Here is a 19,815-nt window from a genome sequence, read left to right as displayed (position 1 = left end):
CTTGACCGAATAAGTTTGGGCAAGAAAGGATTTATTGTATGGAAAAAGAACCCCATTTTCTCGCGGGACATAGCGGGTGATCCCGAGCGGGCTTGGCCACGCGGATAGCCAATCACGGCGCAGGATTCAGTTCATCTTGTCCGTTCGCGGAGCTAGCCATATAATACACGTGGCTAATGACCATGACAGTATAGCTTGGGTCTCTGAGGAGGCTTTGGAAGAAAAATATCTGTCTACACGGTAGGAAAATTTAATATAGCGCCTGAGGAGCAGTTTGATCAAGTAGGAGAGAGTATCCTGGGAAGAAAGCGCCCCGTTGAGTCTGGTTGCGCGAAAACTGGGGCGTAAGCGAAACAAAAAAATCCGACAATCGATTGTATTTTGTTCTCGCCCCAATTTGCGCCTGGCCAGGATGCGGAAAACGCTCTTTATACGGGAACGCTTGCAACGTAGACTAAAGAGGGACGCCTGGGAACGTTTGGCCTTACCATCCGTCGTAGCTGCCGGGCCCTTGGCACGAGGAAAATGTGTCTCGGGAGACACGCGCGTTGACTCGTGTGTCACAAATGAGATTTTTCTCCTGACGTTTTGGATTAACGCGCGTTGAGCCGTGTCAGAAGCTTTCTTACATTCTGGATCCACGCGTGTTAACCCATGTGTCAAGCGTTTTTCTCTCAACGTTTTGAATCTACGATCCTGTGTCCCAAGCGTTTTATCTCCTAACGTTTTGGATCCACGCACGTTAACGTTAACGTGTGTAACAAGCGCTTTTTCCTCCTGATTTTGAAGTTTTGGTTTTGGTTTTTCGCATTCCCTCTAAGGCGTGTTGCAGACAAAATCAACCTTGCTTTTGAACAGCATCTTTCACTCCATGTTGATCAACGCACAGTAACCAGTGTGTGCTAATAGACCAATTTCGATACATTAAAATTCAGCCTTAAACAATAGACCTCAGCACGAGGTTCTGGGGAATAACTACAGAGTTTGTGGGGTTTATTCCCCAGAGCCTCGTGCTGAGGTCTATTGTGTTAGGCTGAATTTTAATATATCGAAATTGGTCTATTGTTTGTTCTTCTGAACGTGTTTGAGTCGTTTTGCAGTTTTTTTGCCCTTCTTTCCCGTTTTTGCATTCATAGGAGTGTTTCTGACCTGATCAACTTTAAGTTTGAGTAACATCTTTGTTTATCCCGTGTGGATCCACACGCGTTCACTCGTGTGTCACAAACGTGTTTTGACCTGAAGGTTTTTGAGACCTTTTGGAACTTTTTCTTTCCTTTTTTTACCGTCTATGCATTCCTACGCGTGTTTCTAGCCTCATTCCTTTCCCTCTTTACTCATTAAAATTCATATCAGACATGATCATCTCTTTATTTTCAGATTCGTCGGCATGGCTGATTCAGGAATAAAAGCAGGTGCTTCTTTTCCTTCTAAAAGCTCCTCTTAATCGAGCCCTACCCAAACCCACCCTCGACAACAAATCTTTGAAAGCTGATACCCACCCTTTCCGTGTGCTTTAAAGAGAAAAACTAATCGAAGTTACCTTTGTATTCTTTTGAAAACAATTCACTGTTCAAAACCAAATATCTTTTCCAACAGGACAATTTTGATTTCTCACGCTCACTTGCAATAAGAAACATAACAGGACGAGCCAATCAGGTAAGCGCATTCCACTTGGCGCGTGATTGCAAACTTTGCAAAATTTGAATTGCAAATCATGCAATGAATTTTCTTCTCGCGTTCATTTCGTTCGTTCGTAAATCGTCCATGTTGAAACTTAAACTTGTAGAAATCCACCTTTGGCTTCGCCTATTGCTTCAAAGAAGCGCCAAGCTTCAGTTTAAGCGGGTGTTTACGTTTGGAGCTGTGACAAAACACAAAAACCTGTCACAAGAACTTTGCTTCAGGCAAACTCTGTGAGACCATGTGCTCTGGAGAAACCAAGATGTCGCGGAGTTTGGTTACCAAATGGCATTTGAATCCTTCTACTTGTACATTCTTAAATAATATGGGAAAAGACAGTAAATAAGTTGCTTAACTACTCTTTTTAATCCTGTTTGAGATGACGACAAAAAGTAAATATCGATTGCAGTGGAACGTTGTATGGTACCATGACATAATGACCTCAGGTAACTTGACTCTTTAATTTTTACTTCAAACCTAAAAATTTAAACTCTCCCTACTGGTTATTACACATTTTCTTTCCATGCTAGTTTTTAGAATTTAGTGTCGCATCGAGACAGTATCCCTGGTTGATGATTGCCCTTATTCTCATTACCTTTTTCCTTGAAATTTACTGATTTCATAAGGACAAATGTGATCTTGATCAAATTCAACGTCATCTAAATTAATAGAAATGATCACAGAATTGAACAGGTTTAGTAAGCAAGCAAGCAAGCTGTAGTAAGTAAAGCTGTCGTAAAACCAGGTTAAAGTAAACATTTCTAGCCAATCAAAACGCGGTCTTGATTTTCTTGAACATTCATGCTTTTTTTGACGGACTGAGGAAGTGTAAGGAGAGAGTGGGGTGGGTGGTGCAGAAGGTGAGCATTATAATTATTATACAAGTCGGGAAAGAATACTGGAACTTCTAACAGAATGATATTATAGTACGCGCACGGCGATTAACTTGGAGAGGTGCTACGATATTTCATAGTCTGTTGTTCTTTTCGAACTTAAATTAGTGTTTTTTTGAAGTTGTGCGACGATTTCCTGGATGCTTTGAGGAGGAACTGAACATTCACGTTAAGTTATGAAAGGTAAATGTGTTTTTGAAGATGTTGTACTCTGTGTCGATATGAATGCGTTTTGTGCTGGAGGGTGAAGCCCCGGTGACATTTTCTTGAAGAAGTTTGGAACATCAAATCTGTTTATTTCTTATAGGATTTGTGACAGTGAGAAGAATGGAAGCAATGCTCAATACAGTTGGAAATTGGAAGAAACTCAGTTGGAACAAACTGAAAGCAATGTACTGAAGATTTGGTGGAAACACAATGATGAGGGGACACTAAAGAGAGTACTAGACGATGGAGCAAAGTAAGATAGAAAGTTAGATTCAACTTTCAGCCGAAAATCTGTAAATATGTAAAATAAATTACTCAAGAATGTTAGGTTGAGCTAGAATGTTTTCTCTTGAATTAAACAACAATTACAAAGAAAGATTTGAAGAGAAGATGCAAATTGAATTGTTGAGATTTCGAACTACTGAAAAAACATATCATCGTTTCATAAGTTTCAATGTTTTATGAAACAGTTCAAGTTAGCCGGTTTTTTTTTTTGCGAGACTCTCAAAATTTATTGCTGAATTCTAGTTGTCTTTTTTTCTGATGAATGAGTCTCGAGTATTGCTAATCACTAGGATTTTTCATTTCAAAATGTCCAAGTTTTTTTCAACAGGATTGCTTTTTTTCTGTAGAATGACTCTGTGGGTTTATATACTGTTGAAACGTAGAGGCTCGTTTGCGAGTTTTTCTCGAGGTTTCTACGAGTTTTTTCAAGAAACAGATTTCAAGTGTTAGAGTTGGTTTTCCGATAGAGTGGTTAAGCATGACGTTTACGGCAAACGGCAAAGGGCAAAAATGAAACTTTTGCCGTCTCTCTTCAGCTGTGCGTACAGTAGAGTGAAATTATTTGTATTTGCAATGAATAGTAGGAGACGTTATTCCATTTTTGTGTGCTTTATTTACGGTTAGAAGAAAAGAACTCAAAATCAGAAATTGTCTTTGCCGTTTGCCGTCTGCCGTTAACGTCATGCTTAACCTCTCCAATGATAAATTTCAGACCGGAAATTAATCTGTCATCGCGGAACCACTAATTTTTTTCAAGCTCGTGGAGTCATTTACGAGAAGAAAAGGAAGCTTACAGGAACTTTAACCCCATCCTCTTCAAAAAATTTTGGCCAAATCAGTTGTCATATAATATGCTATTTATCAACCTCGAACGTCCGGTCTTCTGTTTTCCTGTATTGACCGAGCGGTGAGGTTAATTCAGCAAAACCGAAGTTTGTGGTTTCCCCGTATACTAGTTAAAATAGTTAAGATGCAAGCGCTAACTCTAGTCAACAGCTCTACACAGAGAGATTTTCATTTGACTCTTAAAATCCAAGCTAACGTAACCAATCACAAAAGACACGGGTGATCGAGTAAACCAATCAAATATTGCATTAAGCACGTGATTGGCGTGAAGCGCGGGAAAACGAGCGCGAGCTAGTTACGATTGATTGGCTTTACTTCTGATTGGATGAGAAAATGGCGCGAGTGTTTCAGTAACTAAACAAGAAACGTGGAAATGCGAAACCATAGTGAATGAGCACAACCTCTGTCACTCAAGCTAAAACGCTCTCGTATCACCTTTTTCTACCGAACAACAGGCCGGAGTACATTTCTTTGTTGCCGTCTTCCCAACAATAACCCGAAATGACAAATAAAAGAGAAGCAGACTGTAACCAATGAGACAACTGGTTTTGTTAATAAGAGTGAGGGGATTTCCCCAATGAGTTTAGGTCATCATGACGTCTTCTAAAGTAAGTTGCGGTTTTGATTCATTACAATGAAAACAAACAATCATGCACGAGCCAGACAAGTCTTTTTCGCTTTCAATGAAAGCACGTTTTTCGTTCAAAACCTAATTTCGCATGAAGAAATTTTGGGCTGGAAAATTTTAGACAACTTGCGTTCTTAGAAAACGATCAGGTTTATTGAAATGGCTGAGAACGTGCAATGTGATTAAGACCAAACTTTTCCCCTTTTTTTCTGAACTGTTCCCCTCTGGAATAATCGAATTGTTAAGATTATAAAACAAAACATGGATAACTCACGCAACAGTAGCCAAAAGGGAAAGACTTGTGTTTTTCCTGTTACCCCGTGTACGGTATTTCGAATCCGAAATGAAAATTTCCAGAGGCCATTGTCCTTCGAAACTGTCCCCTTTTAGTTCGCAATTTCAACGTCGCAGAAATTGAGCGAGGATCCCGCATCGCTACACACTAGTAAGAGCTTTGTTCAGTCTGGGAAGTAGTTTACATAAATGGACTTCTCTTCTTTAGAGTTTTATTTTAATTTATTACTCCTTTAAATCAACAGTAATAGCCTTATGATCACGTTTTCGCGATAAATGCCACGCAGATATAGTTCTTCACACTACTTTATAATTACTTAAAACTCCTAACTTCCTAATGTATATTTAACTAAGGGTCAACGCTTCCCGGCGAACTATTTACAAAATGTAATTACAAACCTAACTGTTAAAAAAAATTTCAATTAAACTTCAATTTTTTAGTAGGAATTTAAATTCACATTTGTTTGGCTTTTTATGTTTCTTCTAAAGACTTCTAATAATTGATAAAAAATTTACTTCCTAAAGCTCTTTCACTCTGAAAGCTGGTTCCGTAAGAAATGCCCTGTACACTACGTTGTCGACCCAACTTAATTTGCCTGGAATAATATTCTCTTTCTAAGTCATGTAAACAATTGTTACTTAGTGTCAGCCGTTTTAGGTGCCTTATCTACAAATAAAACAGGACAATTTGGGTCGCGATAGCAGAGGTGCGATAGACTTAAAACACCCTTAACTTTAGCTTTAGGTATTTATATTTCAAAAACGGCGCGGTGAAACCCGTGTATTCTTTATTATCGAATTTTGATAAGGACAAGATGCAATTATTGGCAAAGTTTAAAAAAATTCTGTACATGGGGCTCAGAGCTACCTTAAATTTTCGAATAAATATAAGTACTAAAAGCTAAAATTAAGAGTGTCTTTAGTAGAGGTCATACTGATGCTATGGTAACCTATAGTGTCACGAAAATGATAACGTGTTCATCAATGATTGGGCAGTTTTATGGCTCAATGATTATAGCATCAACAGACAAATGTGCTTGTAATGACTTATCAAAACCATAGTCTTGGAAAGTGCTGGAAAGTCTTCTGAGCTACCTCAAGTTTCAACTGTTCTTTGACTGAAAACAACTTGCAGGTAATAGCTCTGGTAAATCATTGCATACTTGTGAGTAAAACTAGGTTTTGCTTCAAAAATACCTACTAAACAAAAAGTTGAAACGTTTTGCGTAGCGCTTATCCCAGTTTGAATCCTGTTGCTGAATGATTAATGGTTAAAAGGGTATTCAAACTGTTTAAAAGGGTCAAATTACATTACTAAGTGGGATACACCACTGGCTTGAAAACTGTCTTTTGAGGTCATTGTGCTTTGTCTTTCTCACTTGTTTCCGCTGGTTAGTCAGTCAGTTCAACCAAGACAGCTGACAGAGAACAAACAAACAAAGTGTAAAGCTATGAAAAAGGCTTGTTTGGCTACGTCAGTCAATGTCGGTTGAACGTTTTCTAAAAACAGCGTTAGCTCATCCCCTGAAAAGCTACATTTGTCTAACACGTAAGTAATCGTGTATTTCGTGTATTATCATATGCATGGCACCACCGTTAAATCTATAAAAAAAGTGAATAAATCAAAGAAATAAATTAATTTGCCATAAACCGTTACGATTAATTGAAAACACTTGAGAAATGTGAAAGACATTACCTTGTGGCTTGTGCTTACTAAATTTCTCAAACGTACTTCGCAATTACAAGACACCATTAAAATAATATGGTAGTGGCTTCGTTGTTTGTTTGATAAAACGCAGTATAAAATCATTGTCATTCAGACTTTAGCTAGATCCATGGAAGTTTCATCGTACCGTTTACAGCTGAATACGATTTATATCTGAAATTTGGTCAGTAAACGTTGCATTTCAGGTTATTACGTAATTTCATGGTCTCCATTCTCATCGAAAGCAGGTCAGTTTTATTAGAACACCATGTCCGTTGCAGAAGAACACACACAAAAAAAACAATAATAATCAAATGATCAGATATGCTGCACATTACTCTTTTTGAAAATACACTCAGCCTGATCGATAACTCCTCGGCAAAATACTGAACAATTACTAGGAACCCTTAGTTAGAAAACAAAAAACACTTTTTCAAGTAATCTTACCTTACTTTCCAAAATGAAAGGCCACGTTGTCTCCAATCAATATAAAAGGCGCCCACTGCTTCACGTCAGAGTAGCCGTTACATCTCATCCACTTCATGGCCTGGTGAAGAGAGTCACTAGCGCTTTCCCCACGAACAAGGTGATCGTAGAAATGACCTATTAACTTCTCTGTTGAGCTGTCTTCTATGGCCCACAGTGACACCAACACTGAGCGTGCGCCAGATCCTAGAAATGCTCGAGCAATTCCGACCGCTCCCTCGGCCTTAATCGCTCCACGTGCACTATGGCAACAGCTAAGGACTACCAGTTTAGCTCGCAGTTTAACCTTTAAGATGTCGGACATTGTCAATAAGTAGAGTCCTTCTTGAGGTATACCGTTAGGAATGCGAATAGAAGGTGCCAGGAAAATTTCTCCTCTTTCTGCATCACCGTGAGCAGCCAAATGTATCAGAGCCACTGATTCCATCGCTTGAAGCACTGCCTGTTTAGTAGCCTGCTGTCCTAGTAAAGGCTCAACACCCAGCTTTCTCCCTACCATCTTTGCTTCCTCTTCTGCACTAGGCAGTCGCGAAACGGGCGTAAGATGTCCTTTGAAAATCACCTCACCAACATCAGGATTCCCCACTATCAGTGTACCGGTCTGGCTGTGATAGTCTGCTGGACTGTCATGGATGAGCCTGAGAGTTGTTAAAGAAGGGGCGACGCGGATCTTGAAAGTTTCTGATAAGGTCTTTCCACTTTCATCAGGCAATGCGGCAAATGGAATGTTGTATAAAGTACGATCAGGAACGATGATGATTTCCGAGCCATCAAGCAAGTCAGCCACAGGAGCGATGATTAGTTTGTAACACAGAGGAAGATTCATTTTTGGACCTTGGTTCTCTTTACTTTCATTTCTAATTCGGAAACCTTCATGGTTGTCATCCTCGTACGATTTTGACTCCCCTTGTACGACATTTACAGACACATCCTTGCGTAGGTCCTTAGGTGACATGTCAAAACTTCTAAAGCTTTTGGTGGCAAAAAATTTTTCCATATTCTGGGCAAATCCTTCGTGAGCAATAGCTTCACTTCCTTTGATCTTTCGGAAATGTTTGACTCCGCTTCTTTTAAGTATCCAGAAATATATGCTGTCAGAAGAATAGGAGATGTATAGACAAGAACAATCAAGTTCTTTGTCCATTATGCTTTCAATACCGGACCATGTTTGAGGATTAGCGGAGACTGGATTCCTCATAGAGTACCGAGCTGACATTAAATCTGCCAAAGCCCTTGCCTTCCCAAGCTCTGAAACATACAAGGCTGCTTCGGGATTTTCGGTATTACAAAGCAATGTACAGAGATTACGGTAGGGAGAAATCTTGCTGTCCGAGAACGATATCTTCCATTGATCGTTATCTTGTAGAGAGCCGCGTATTTTCTCGCATTTTTCGATACTAGCAAGTAAGTACGAGGTAGCTTCCTGATTCTTTCCTTCTTGCACTCTTAAGCGTGCTAGTTCGAAGAGCGATTGGAAAAGCTTTAAAATATCGCCGACGTCCTCACTTATCCGACGCGACTTCATAAAATGCTCTTCAGCCTTAACATGTTCCCCATCTTTGAAAAGAACGTTTCCTAACAGTAAGCAACAATTGGCTTCTGTTGCTCGGTGTCCAATTTCTTTACTAATCGCAATCGCTTTTTCACAATATTCTTTAGCTTTGACACGGTCACCAATTGAGTACAAGATATATCCTTGCATTAATAAAGAGTCGGCTTTCTCAGCCTTGTGTCCAATTTCTGATGCGATCATAAGTGCTCCCTGATTATAACTGTTAGCCATGGGATATCTACCCAGAGAGTGAAATAAAGCAGCGAGGCTATTACAACACGAAATTACCCCTTTCTTGTCACCAGTTTTTCTTTTGATCTCTAATGCTCTCTCAAAGTGTTTCTTAGCTTCATCTTTTTCGGCAACTGATAGATACAGAGAACCAAGCATTGAGTAGTTGGAGGCTTCTCCATTTCTGTTGCCAATTTCTTTTGCGATCGCAAGTGATTTTTCGAGATGTTTTCTAGCCATGTCATACTCGCCAAGTAATCGATACACATGTCCAAGGTTTCCGTAACAGGCGGCTTCTCCATTTCGGTCACCAATTCTTTTTCGAATCGCAAGCGATTTTCCGCAAAGTTCTTTAGCCTTTTCATACTCGCCAACTGATTCATACACAGTTCCAAGAATCCTGTAACAGGCGGCTTCTCCATTTCTGTCACCGATTTCTTTTGTGATCACAAGTGATTTCTCAAGATGTTCTCTCGCCTTGTCATACTCGCCAACTGATTCATACACAGTTCCAAGATTTCCGTAACAGGCGGCTTCTCCATTTCTGTCACCGATTTCTTTTGTGATCACAAGTGATTTCTCATGATGTTCTCTCGCCTTGTCATACTCGCCAACTGATTTATACACAACTCCAAGATTTGTGTAACAGGCGGCTTCTCCATTTCTGTCACCGATTTCTTTTGTGATCACAAGTGATTTCTCAAGATGTTCTCTCGCCTTGTCATACTCGCCAACTGATTCATACACAGTTCCAAGATTTCCGTAACAGGCGGCTTCTCCATTTCTGTGACCGATTTCTTTTTTGATCACAAGTGATTTCTCAAAATGTTCTCTCGCCTTGTCATACTCGCCAACTGATTTATACACAACTCCAAGATTTGTGTAACAGGCGGCTTCTCCATTTCTGTCACCGATTTCTTTTGTGATCACAAGTGATTTCTCAAGATGTTCTCTCGCCTTGTCATACTTGCCAACTGATTCATACACAGTTCCAAGATTTCCGTAACAGGCGGCTTCTCCATTTCTGTCACCGATTTCTTTTTTGATCACAAGTGATTTCTCAAAATGTTCTCTCGCCTTGTCACACTTGCCAACTGATTCATACACAATTCCAAGATTTGTGTAACAGGTGGCTTCTCCATTTCTGTCACCGATTTCTTTTGTGATCACAAGTGATTTCTCATGATGTTCTCTCGCCTTGTCATACTCGCCAACTGAGCTATACACAATTCCAAGATTTACGTAACACTGGGCTTCTCCATTTCTGTCACCGATTTCTTTTGTGATCACAAGTGATTTCTCAAAATGTTCTCTCGCCTTGTCATACTCGCCAACTGATTGATACACAGTTCCAAGATTTCCGTAACAGGCGGCTTCTCCATTTCTGTCACCGATTTCTTTTGTGATCACAAGTGATTTCTCATGATGTTCTCTCGCCTTGTCATACTCGCCAACTGATTGATACACAATTCCAAGATTTCCGTAACAGGCGGCTTCTCCATTTCTGTCACCGATTTCTTTTCTGATCACAAGTGATTTCTCAAAATGTTCTCTCGCCTTGTCATACTCGCCAACTGATTGATACACAGTTCCAAGATTTCCGTAACAGGCGGCTTCTCCATTTCTGTCACCGATTTCTTTTTTGATCACAAGTGATTTCTCAAGATATTCTCTCGCCTTGTCATACTCGCCAACTGATTGATACACAGTTCCAAGATTTCCGTAACAGGTGGCTTCTCCATTTCTGTGACCGATTTCTTTTTTGATCACAAGTGATTTCTCAAGATGTTCTCTCGCCTTGTCATACTCGCCAACTGATTGATACACAGTTCCAAGATTTCCGTAACAGGCGGCTTCTCCATTTCTGTCACCGATTTCTTTTGTGATCACAAGTGATTTCTCATGATGTTCTCTCGCCTTGTCATACTCGCCAACTGATTGATACACAGTTCCAAGATTTCCGTAACAGGCGGCTTCTCCATTTCTGTCACCGATTTCTTTTGTGATCACAAGTGATTTCTCAAGATATTCTCTCGCCTTGTCATACTCGCCAACTGATTTATACACAACTCCAAGATTTGTGTAACAGGCGGCTTCTCCATTTCTGTCACCGATTTCTTTTGTGATCACAAGTGATTTCTCAAAATGTTCTCTCGCCTTGTCATACTCGCCAAGTGATTGATACACAGTTCCAAGATTTCCGTAACAGGCGGCTTCTCCATTTCTGTCACCGATTTCTTTTCTGATCACAAGTGATGTCTCAAAATGTTCTCTCGCCTTGTCATACTCGCCAACTGATTCATACACAGTTCCAAGATTTCCGTAACAGGCGGCTTCTCCATTTCTGTCACCGATTTCTTTTGTGATCACAAGTGATTTCTCAAGATATTCTCTCGCCTTGTCATACTCGCCAACTGATTTATACACAACTCCAAGATTTGTGTAACAGGCGGCTTCTCCATTTCTGTCACCGATTTCTTTTCTGATCACAAGTGATTTCTCAAAATGTTCTCTCGCCTTGTCATACTCGCCAAGTGATTGATACACAGTTCCAAGATTTCCGTAACAGGCGGCTTCTCCATTTCTGTGACCGATTTCTTTTTTGATCACAAGTGATTTCTCAAAATGTTCTCTCGCCTTGTCATACTCGCCAAGTGATTGATACACAACTCCAAGATTTATGTAGCAGGGGGCTTCTCCATTTCTGTCACCGATTTCTTTTCTGATCACAAGTGATTTCTCATGATGTTCTCTCGCCTTGTCATACTCGCCAACTGATTTATACACAACTCCAAGATTTGTGTAACAGGCGGCTTCTCCATTTCTGTCACCGATTTCTTTTGTGATCACAAGTGATTTCTCATGATGTTCTCTCGCCTTGTCATACTCGCCAACTGATTCATACACAGTTCCAAGATTTCCGTAACAGGCGGCTTCTCCATTTCTGTCACCGATTTCTTTTGTGATCACAAGTGATTTCTCAAGATGTTCTCTCGCCTTGTCATGCTCGCCAACTGATTCATACACAATTCCAAGATTTCCGTAACAGGCGGCTTCTCCATTTCTGTCACCGATTTCTTTTGTGATCACAAGTGATTTCTCATGATGTTCTCTCGCCTTGTCATACTCGCCAAGTGATTGATACACAGCTCCAAGATTTCCGTAACAGGCGGCTTCTCCATTTCTGTGACCGATTTCTTTTCTGATCACAAGTGATTTCTCAAAATGTTCTCTCGCCTTGTCATACTCGCCAACTGATTGATACACAACTCCAAGATTTATGTAACAGGCGGCTTCTCCATTTCTGTCACCGATTTCTTTTGTGATCACAAGTGATTTCTCATGATGTTCTCTCGCCTTGTCATACTCGCCAACTGATTTATACACAACTCCAAGATTTGTGTAACAGGCGGCTTCTCCATTTCTGTCACCGATTTCTTTTGTGATCACAAGTGATTTCTCATGATGTTCTCTCGCCTTGTCATACTCGCCAACTGATTCATACACAGTTCCAAGATTTCCGTAACAGGCGGCTTCTCCATTTCTGTGACCGATTTCTTTTCTGATCACAAGTGATTTCTCAAAATGTTCTCTCGCCTTGTCATACTCGCCAACTGATTCATACACAATTCCAAGTTTTGTGTAACAGGTGGCTTCTCCATTTCTGTCACCGATTTCTTTTGTGATCACAAGTGATTTCTCATGATGTTCTCTCGCCTTGTCATACTCGCCAACTGATTCATACACAGTTCCAAGATTTCCGTAACAGGCGGCTTCTCCATTTCTGTCACCGATTTCTTTTGTGATCACAAGTGATTTCTCAAAATGTTCTCTCGCCTTGTCATACTCGCCAACTGATTCATACACAACTCCAAGATTTCCGTAACAGGTGGCTTCTCCATTTCTGTCACCGATTTCTTTTGTGATCACAAGTGATTTCTCAAGATATTCTCTCGCCTTGTCATACTCGCCAACTGATTGATACACAGTTCCAAGATTTCCGTAACAGGCGGCTTCTCCATTTCTGTCACCGATTTCTTTTGTGATCACAAGTGATTTCTCAAAATGTTCTCTCGCCTTGTCATACTCGCCAACTGATTGATACACAGTTCCAAGATTTCCGTAACAGGCGGCTTCTCCATTTCTGTCACCGATTTCTTTTTTGATCACAAGTGATTTCTCATGATGTTCTCTCGCCTTGTCATACTCGCCAAGTGATTTATACACAACTCCAAGATTTGTGTAACAGGCGGCTTCTCCATTTCTGTCACCGATTTCTTTTCTGATCACAAGTGATTTCTCAAAATGTTCTCTCGCCTTGTCATACTCGCCAACTGATTTATACACAACTCCAAGATTTGTGTAACAGGCGGCTTCTCCATTTCTGTCACCGATTTCTTTTGTGATCACAAGTGATTTCTCAAGATGTTCTCTCGCCTTGTCATACTCGCCAAGTGATTGATACACAGCTCCGAGATTTTCGTAACAGGCGGCTTCTCCCTTTTTGTCGCGGATTTCTGTACTGATTAGTAGCGTTTTCTCGTAGAGTTTTCTCGCTTCTGCGTATTTGCTTTGACGGAAATACATTTTTGCTAGATCGAAGCTTAGATCACATTCTGCAGGTTTTTCTCCACTTTCACGGTAAATCTCGAGAATTTTTTCTGCATATTTTATGGCATTTGTGTTGTTGTTGATAGCACAATAAGCCTTCGACAATATCAAATACAACTTCTTGTAGAATAATATGGCTATTTTATCGTCTTTGATTCCTGCTTTGTGTTTCAAGATGACTAAGCATTCCTTGCATATTTCGATGCTCTTTAGAACTCGATTGGTGTTGAGAAAGAAGCAAGCAAGTATCAGGCCGATAGAGATGGCTTGTAGAACCTCGTCCATGTTGTTCATGTCAAACACTTCTGTCAGAACTAAATGAAAATTACAGTCAGAACAAATTTGGCGCCAAGTCTGTTGATTGCATTTGTCTTTGACTTCATTTGTCAGTGAAGTCATGAGAAACTATATTTATAACTATTCAACACGTTTCCGCAAACTTAGTGGAACTGAGACGGGATTGTAGTGGTAGGAGTTCCTGACTTAGTTTAGAAATGGCTTAAGAAAAGACACTAAAAACACGCATAAAAGAACAAGTGGATTAAGAACACTCAGGCTGAAATTTGGTCCAAAATGTACCATATACATAAGAACACATTCAGCCTGAAAGATGAAAATTGTTCTTATATAAGCAGGTATGGGAATTTCCAGGATACATTTAGCAATTGTTTTTGGACTTGGCTAATTTATGTAACTAAATGACTGTTACCTTCTGTCAATAACATTCTTTATTAATTGCTGCAGACACAGCATGCTGACATGAAATCCATTAATGAATTAAAATGTTGCGCTTACACACTGATTTCATCTCTTAGTAGTCTATGCAGTATTTATTTTTTAGAAACAATTTTAAGAACACCCTAAGAACATTTTCAGGCTGATTTTGCAGAAAACACCCGATATATTAGAATAAAATCAGCCTGAACCCCCAAAGCACTTGTTCTTTTATGCGGGTTTTTACTGTAAAATATTTTAATTTGCACTAATATCGGGCAAGATTGAACCGAATAAGAAAAATGGAAAAGAAAGATTTTTAATTCTGGCCGGTTTCTTTTTCACAGCCTAGGGTTACTTGGGCCAGGCGAAGGAATATTCTTCTTTGTTAAGAATTGGTCAAATGGTTGTACGGAAGTCTTGCGAGCTCGAGTAGAAGAATTCATCGGAAACGTTTGTTGAGCGTTCATTATTCCAAGATAACACAAAGGAATAAATAATATTATGATTTATGTTTCGGTAGATATATTTGATCGAATTTTCGACTAAACTTGAATTGCTTCAGGTTTCAAGTTGCAGAATTCAAACTCTTAATGTGAAATGCAAATCATTCTGGGTTAGGTATATAGTCCCGACTTTCTTTCGATATAATTAGGACGTAAGTATTACACTATTGTATTCATAGCTTGGGCCTTTTTTGGACTGGAATCTTTTTAATACATTTTCGACTTAATAATGACTAAGAAAAAGGCGACAAATGATATGAATTTTTTTAACAATGTTTCGAGTGCCTTCAGAAAATCAAAAACATCTTTAGAAAAATTAAAATGAATCTGCGCTTTATTTTGAAAAAAAGTGCTGCCAGTGAAACATGATTAAAGACTACGATAAATCTTATCTTACTATTGAGTTAAAATTTGTTGAAAAAGGGACAACTGCATAGCGTTCCCTTTGCTTATTATTAATGAATTTTAATCAAATTGAAATGGTACCAAGCTTATACTCACCACTTTTCTTTCGCTCCGTGGAAAAAATACAGGAGCCAACAGTTTCACTGTATAAGACGACTTTGTCTGAAGCATACAAAAATATTATTTCAGGTTTATTTAGACATGGATTTCTTTAAAATGTCCATGTTTTACACTTTAGCATCACGCGACTGTTAAGACACACAAAAAAGTACAAAGGATGTCAGACGTACAAAACTGAAATCCATGCCAAAAATTAAATCGCATGAAGATAAACGCATCAAACTTAAAATTCCTTGAGGAAAGTAGATGAGCAAAGTTGTAATTACAGACACTGATTAACGCGCAAAACTAAAAGCTACAGCCGACGATAAATGCACTTGTGTGACAATGATGACCGACTAAGACAGAACTGCAAAGTTAAACTGAAAGAAAACGAATGAGGAAAACAAAACAAACTTGACAAGACCACAGGGGACTGATCAACAGACAAAACTGAAAGTCGTCGAAGATGGACGTTTCAAGTATAAATTCTACAATGAAAATTCAAACCCTATCTTCCTCTATCTGCACAACACGTATTTACTCTGAATACAGATAGTGACCAAAGCTACTTACTTTTTTAACCTTTATGTGGAATGTGAGAATGAGAATGAGATCCCACTCGATCTGCTCAGGAATAGGGGTCTCCCCCTAGAAAGGACAAAAGTGCGTTAGTGCTTAATGAAATACTCTCGGTAAATTCACAGTAAAACCATCTAACGAGAGACTCGAATAGACGAAATCTTACATCTGTTCTATTAACTGACTGTCCTTACCGTTTCTTGAGATGTCAAAATCCGAATGACGTCCAATTCAATCTGGGTCAGCAAAAGGGATCTTCCTTTAAAAGGAAAACAACGTATTAGTACTGTTTAGTTTTTTTTAATGTACAGTGACGACAAAAAAAGAATCATTGCTACACGATATGTAGCTTCTTCTACACTGTATTGCGCAGTCACGTTCCGCTTTTTTTAATTGCTTACTTCAAACTTAAACATTTGACAATAAAAATAAACGGTAAAAGTTTGCGACGCTTCGACCGCTCTTCGGTCATTATCAAGCAAGATGTAAGAAGTAAAATTTGCATAGATATATATAGCTACAAAGAGGTAAGAATGTGTGAAAATTATTAATGAAGTAAAAATATGTAAAAAGTATGTGAAAGAATTTACAAAGTAGTGCTTAGAACAATAAAAAACATGTAAAACTAATTAATAATAAAAAAAAAAGATTATTTAAAAACTTTCGCACGAATAGAGTCAGATTGTACATTGAGACTTGGTCTCAGTTCATGAATAAAAAACATTTCAAAAATAAGACAGTCAAACTTGGTTGTACATTTCTTTAAAATCGAAAAGTTATTAGTAAGATCTTTAGAGGCCAAAGAATGTTCCTCGCGAAAATGTTTTCCAATTGATGACGACGGGTTTTTGTGCTCATCGACGCGTTGGTGCAAGTGCCGGCGCGTAAAACCAACATAACCTGCATCGCACAGGTCATATTTAAAATGGGACACAAGGGACTGTTGCTTAACGACTGGCGGCTTGACTTCACGTGATTTCAGGTCTCGCTCAATCTTGTGGCTGGTGAAAACAGGTTGGATGGTGGTGTTTGTTTTCGTGCTAAGATCTTTCAGTTGCGTGCGAAGAAAATCAGCTGAAGCTTGGTCTTTGAATGGTAGGACAATCCGAACGGGCTCTGGACTGTTGTTGTCAGTCGGTGAAGGAACAGGTTGCTCAGAAACTTTGATGGCAATAAAGCGTGTTATGGTTGAATTAATTAAGTCATCTGGGTATTCAAGACGGGAGAACAACAACTTGAGACGATCGCATTCTTCGGAGAAGTAGGTCCAGTTAGAAGAAAGTCGAAACGCACGATCCAGCATAGTTTTTAGTAGGCCGCGTTTATAACGATCGTCAACATGACTCTTGTAGTGTAACAAGAGACCAGAGTTTGTGGGCTTCACATAAACCTTTGTCTCAACGTGGTTGGATTTGTTGAGCAATTGCGTTCCAAGGAAAGGAAGCATGCGGTCATTTTCTATCTCCATTGTGAACTTAACAGAGGAGTGGCAATCGTTCAGAGTCTCCAGAAAGTTGTTGGCTGATGCTTGGTTAGGCATGATGGTCAGTGTGTCGTCGACATACCTTCTGTAGTAGCTGGGCATCTTTCCTTCACGATCCAGGGTTTCCTCAATGCTACACATAAAGACATTGGCGCGCAGGGGTCCAAGCGGGGAGCCCATGGCGACACCGTCGGTCTGTTCATAAAGTTGACCGTTAAACAGGAAAAGTTGATCTTTTGTTGCCCCTTCTAGGAGATGGATTAGGTCCTGTTTGCTGAGATTAAGGTGGTGCGTTTGATTAAACCGGTCATTAGCAAATGCTTTGTCAGCAAGGATGTGTATTGTTTCTTCAAGGGGTACATTGGTGAACAAAAACAATGCTAGTTCATTGTAACTGACGGTAATGGGGGAGACTCTTTGGAATGTTTTGAAAGGTGAATACTATCGTTTTCATTCTACATTTTGCATACGAAAAATGACAGAGCTAAAATTGGCGGAATATTATTAGAATTCCCAAACATAAATATTACAATTAAAAGCCGTACCGTTGAATGATTGTTATTCGCAGTCAAACATGATTGTTGATTATCATTGACAATTTTATTGTTTATTGAGTCAAAACATTTTGTTATGAAGTAACCAATAACACAGTCAACTATGGACACGAAAGTTGTTTAGATTTAGTCACGACAGAGTTAGGTGACTAAGACCAAGGAAAGTGAAAATCAAGGTTCTACTCACCACTTCACTTCTGTTCAGAGTATGAAAATGTATAAACGTAGCAGGTATGTCCACAAGAGAAACTTTCCCTGCAAGAAAAAGCAACAAAGGTTCGTTCAGTTTTGCTTTACATCGTGTTTTAACCTTCAACTACAAACAGCTAAACTAAGAACGCATTGCTAGACGTTGGCAAGAAAGAACTCTAATTCCCTTATTTTTACTTTGTCAGTTCAAAGAGTCAAAGAACAATGTTTAGTTCACGATGTTTAGTTCAGCTGGAACACGTAAGACTGAATTTACTTTTCCACTCGAGTATATTATGTTGTGTAATGCTTAAAAGGCTTATCGAATTTGGCGAGTTTATAATTTGATCTTGAGCACTTACAATTTACTCCTGCACTTACAATTTACTTCTACAAAAAATTACCGTCCTTTTAAAATGGGAAAGATTATCTTAATTATAGAACAATTCTCTGGGACAAAACTTTGCGTTTAAATTTCTGTACACCTACCTTTCCAAAAAGGCTTTAACAGTCTGAAAATCGTTCCGAAATTTAAGTTGAACTCAGAATGAAATTCAAAGTTGTGGTCTGCATCAGCTGAAATGAAATCTTCACAAAAAATAGCAATGACACGAGAAATATCACACTTTCGAACCATGGGATACGTTTTCAATTTCGACTGGCGATAAAATATATTTTTATATACATCACAAAATCGACATGTTTCATTTGTGTTTCACTTTTATATCGCAATTCAAATTACAAAACACGACCTGGGTACGTGTTTGTTTTCTTAATATCGACTGTACCAACTTGTATAAGAAAGAGAGGATGAACGCTAAGCGGTTTATCTCCCATGTGAGACTATTTCCGTGGCAATCTCTCTCTCAAGTTATTTTTAGCTCACTTTCAGTTCAAGAAATTCCAGCCTTACATGCTTTTTCATTCTCCACGAAAACATCTACGCAACAAGCGTGGTAAGATTAACTGCGGGAGAATTACGGACGTGCAATGGCGGGGGCGGAGAGGGGGGTGGTGGGGGAAGGGTGCATGCCAACCCCAATAAGGTTTTTTCAAATATTTGAAAATACGATTTACCGTAAGGAGCAGAAACTTTCGATAGCTGTTCATTCATCCCGTGGGAAAATTTTTACGTCCATTGTGTGAGCATCATTTTTGACGTTGGCATCACAACCGCAAATTTCATGTAGGGTTGGAAAAGATACAAAATTTTTGACTTGATTCTGCACTTTTTTTCCAGTTTTCTTTATCAAATTTCCGAAATTCGAAAATTTGTACATTTAATAAGCATTTGGCTTGATTTTACATTGAATTATGTTATTTTTTGACTATCTAAGAAAATAGTGAAATCGAAGATGGTGGATCCAAGTTCAAATTACATCATTTGACGTCACATGACTTCATAACTAATTAAAATGGCATCATCTTTTAGATCAAGCTCAGGGCTATGTTACAGGGGTATGATGTACATTAAGGCAAAATGTCATGATGGAAATCAATCAAATTTTGTGATGTATAGTAAGGCAAATTGTCAGGATGGAACTCAATCAAATTTGGTGATGTATAGTAAGGCAAAATAACATCATGGAAATCAATCAAATTTGGTGATTTATAGTAAGGCAAAATGTCATAATGGTAATCAAACAAATTTGGTGATGCATAGTGACGCAAAATATCATCATGGAAAACAATCAAATTTGGTGATGTTTAGTAAGGCAAAATGTCATAATGGTAATCAACCAAATTTGGTGATGCATAGTGACGCAAAATGTCATCATGGAAATCAATCAAATTTGGTGATGCATAGTGAGGCAAAATGTCATAGCGGTAATCAACCAAATTTGGTGATGTATAGTAAGGCAAAA

General features: G+C 39.0%; 2 protein-coding genes across 2 annotated transcripts; both read right to left on the bottom strand.

Annotated features, from left to right (window-relative positions):
• Nucleotides 1–6,669: 6,669 nt before the first annotated feature.
• Nucleotides 6,670–16,101, bottom strand: LOC145502860 (uncharacterized). Its single transcript, XM_081482261.1, has 3 exons — nt 15,140–16,101; nt 9,165–13,732; nt 6,670–8,564 (listed from the first exon to the last, which is right to left on the bottom strand). Exons 2-3 carry the CDS (start codon nt 13,710–13,712, stop codon nt 6,987–6,989), a joined length of 6,126 nt encoding a protein of 2,041 aa, XP_081338387.1. The 5' UTR covers nt 13,713–13,732; nt 15,140–16,101; the 3' UTR covers nt 6,670–6,986.
• A 9-nt stretch (nt 16,102–16,110) lies between these two features.
• LOC145502861 (uncharacterized) lies at nt 16,111–17,500 on the bottom strand. The gene has a single exon (XM_081482262.1). The coding sequence runs from the start codon at nt 17,385–17,387 to the stop codon at nt 16,374–16,376; it is 1,014 nt and encodes a 337-aa protein (XP_081338388.1). The 5' UTR covers nt 17,388–17,500; the 3' UTR covers nt 16,111–16,373.
• Nucleotides 17,501–19,815: the final 2,315 nt, after the last annotated feature.

The sequence above is a fragment of the Orbicella franksi genome, chromosome 11 (genome assembly GCF_964199315.1).
Source record: "Orbicella franksi chromosome 11, jaOrbFran1.1, whole genome shotgun sequence".
Taxonomy (NCBI): Eukaryota; Metazoa; Cnidaria; class Anthozoa; order Scleractinia; family Merulinidae; genus Orbicella; species Orbicella franksi.
Note: the sequence above shows the minus strand (reverse complement) of the source record. Positions and strands in the feature narration are given on the sequence as shown.

What these genes read in the sequence shown, in the direction of transcription:
- LOC145502861 (XM_081482262.1), bottom strand. Translation starts at nt 17,387, where the DNA reads ATGGGCTCCCCGCTTGGACCCCTGCGCGCCAATGTCTTTATGTGTAGC.
- LOC145502860 (XM_081482261.1), bottom strand. Translation starts at nt 13,712, where the DNA reads ATGAACAACATGGACGAGGTTCTACAAGCCATCTCTATCGGCCTGATA. An exon ending in CAGTTGGCGAGTATGAAAAG is followed by an intron (nt 8,565 to 9,164) that starts GCTAAAGAACTT and finishes GAACATGTTAAG; the next exon opens with GCTGAAGAGCATTTTATGAA.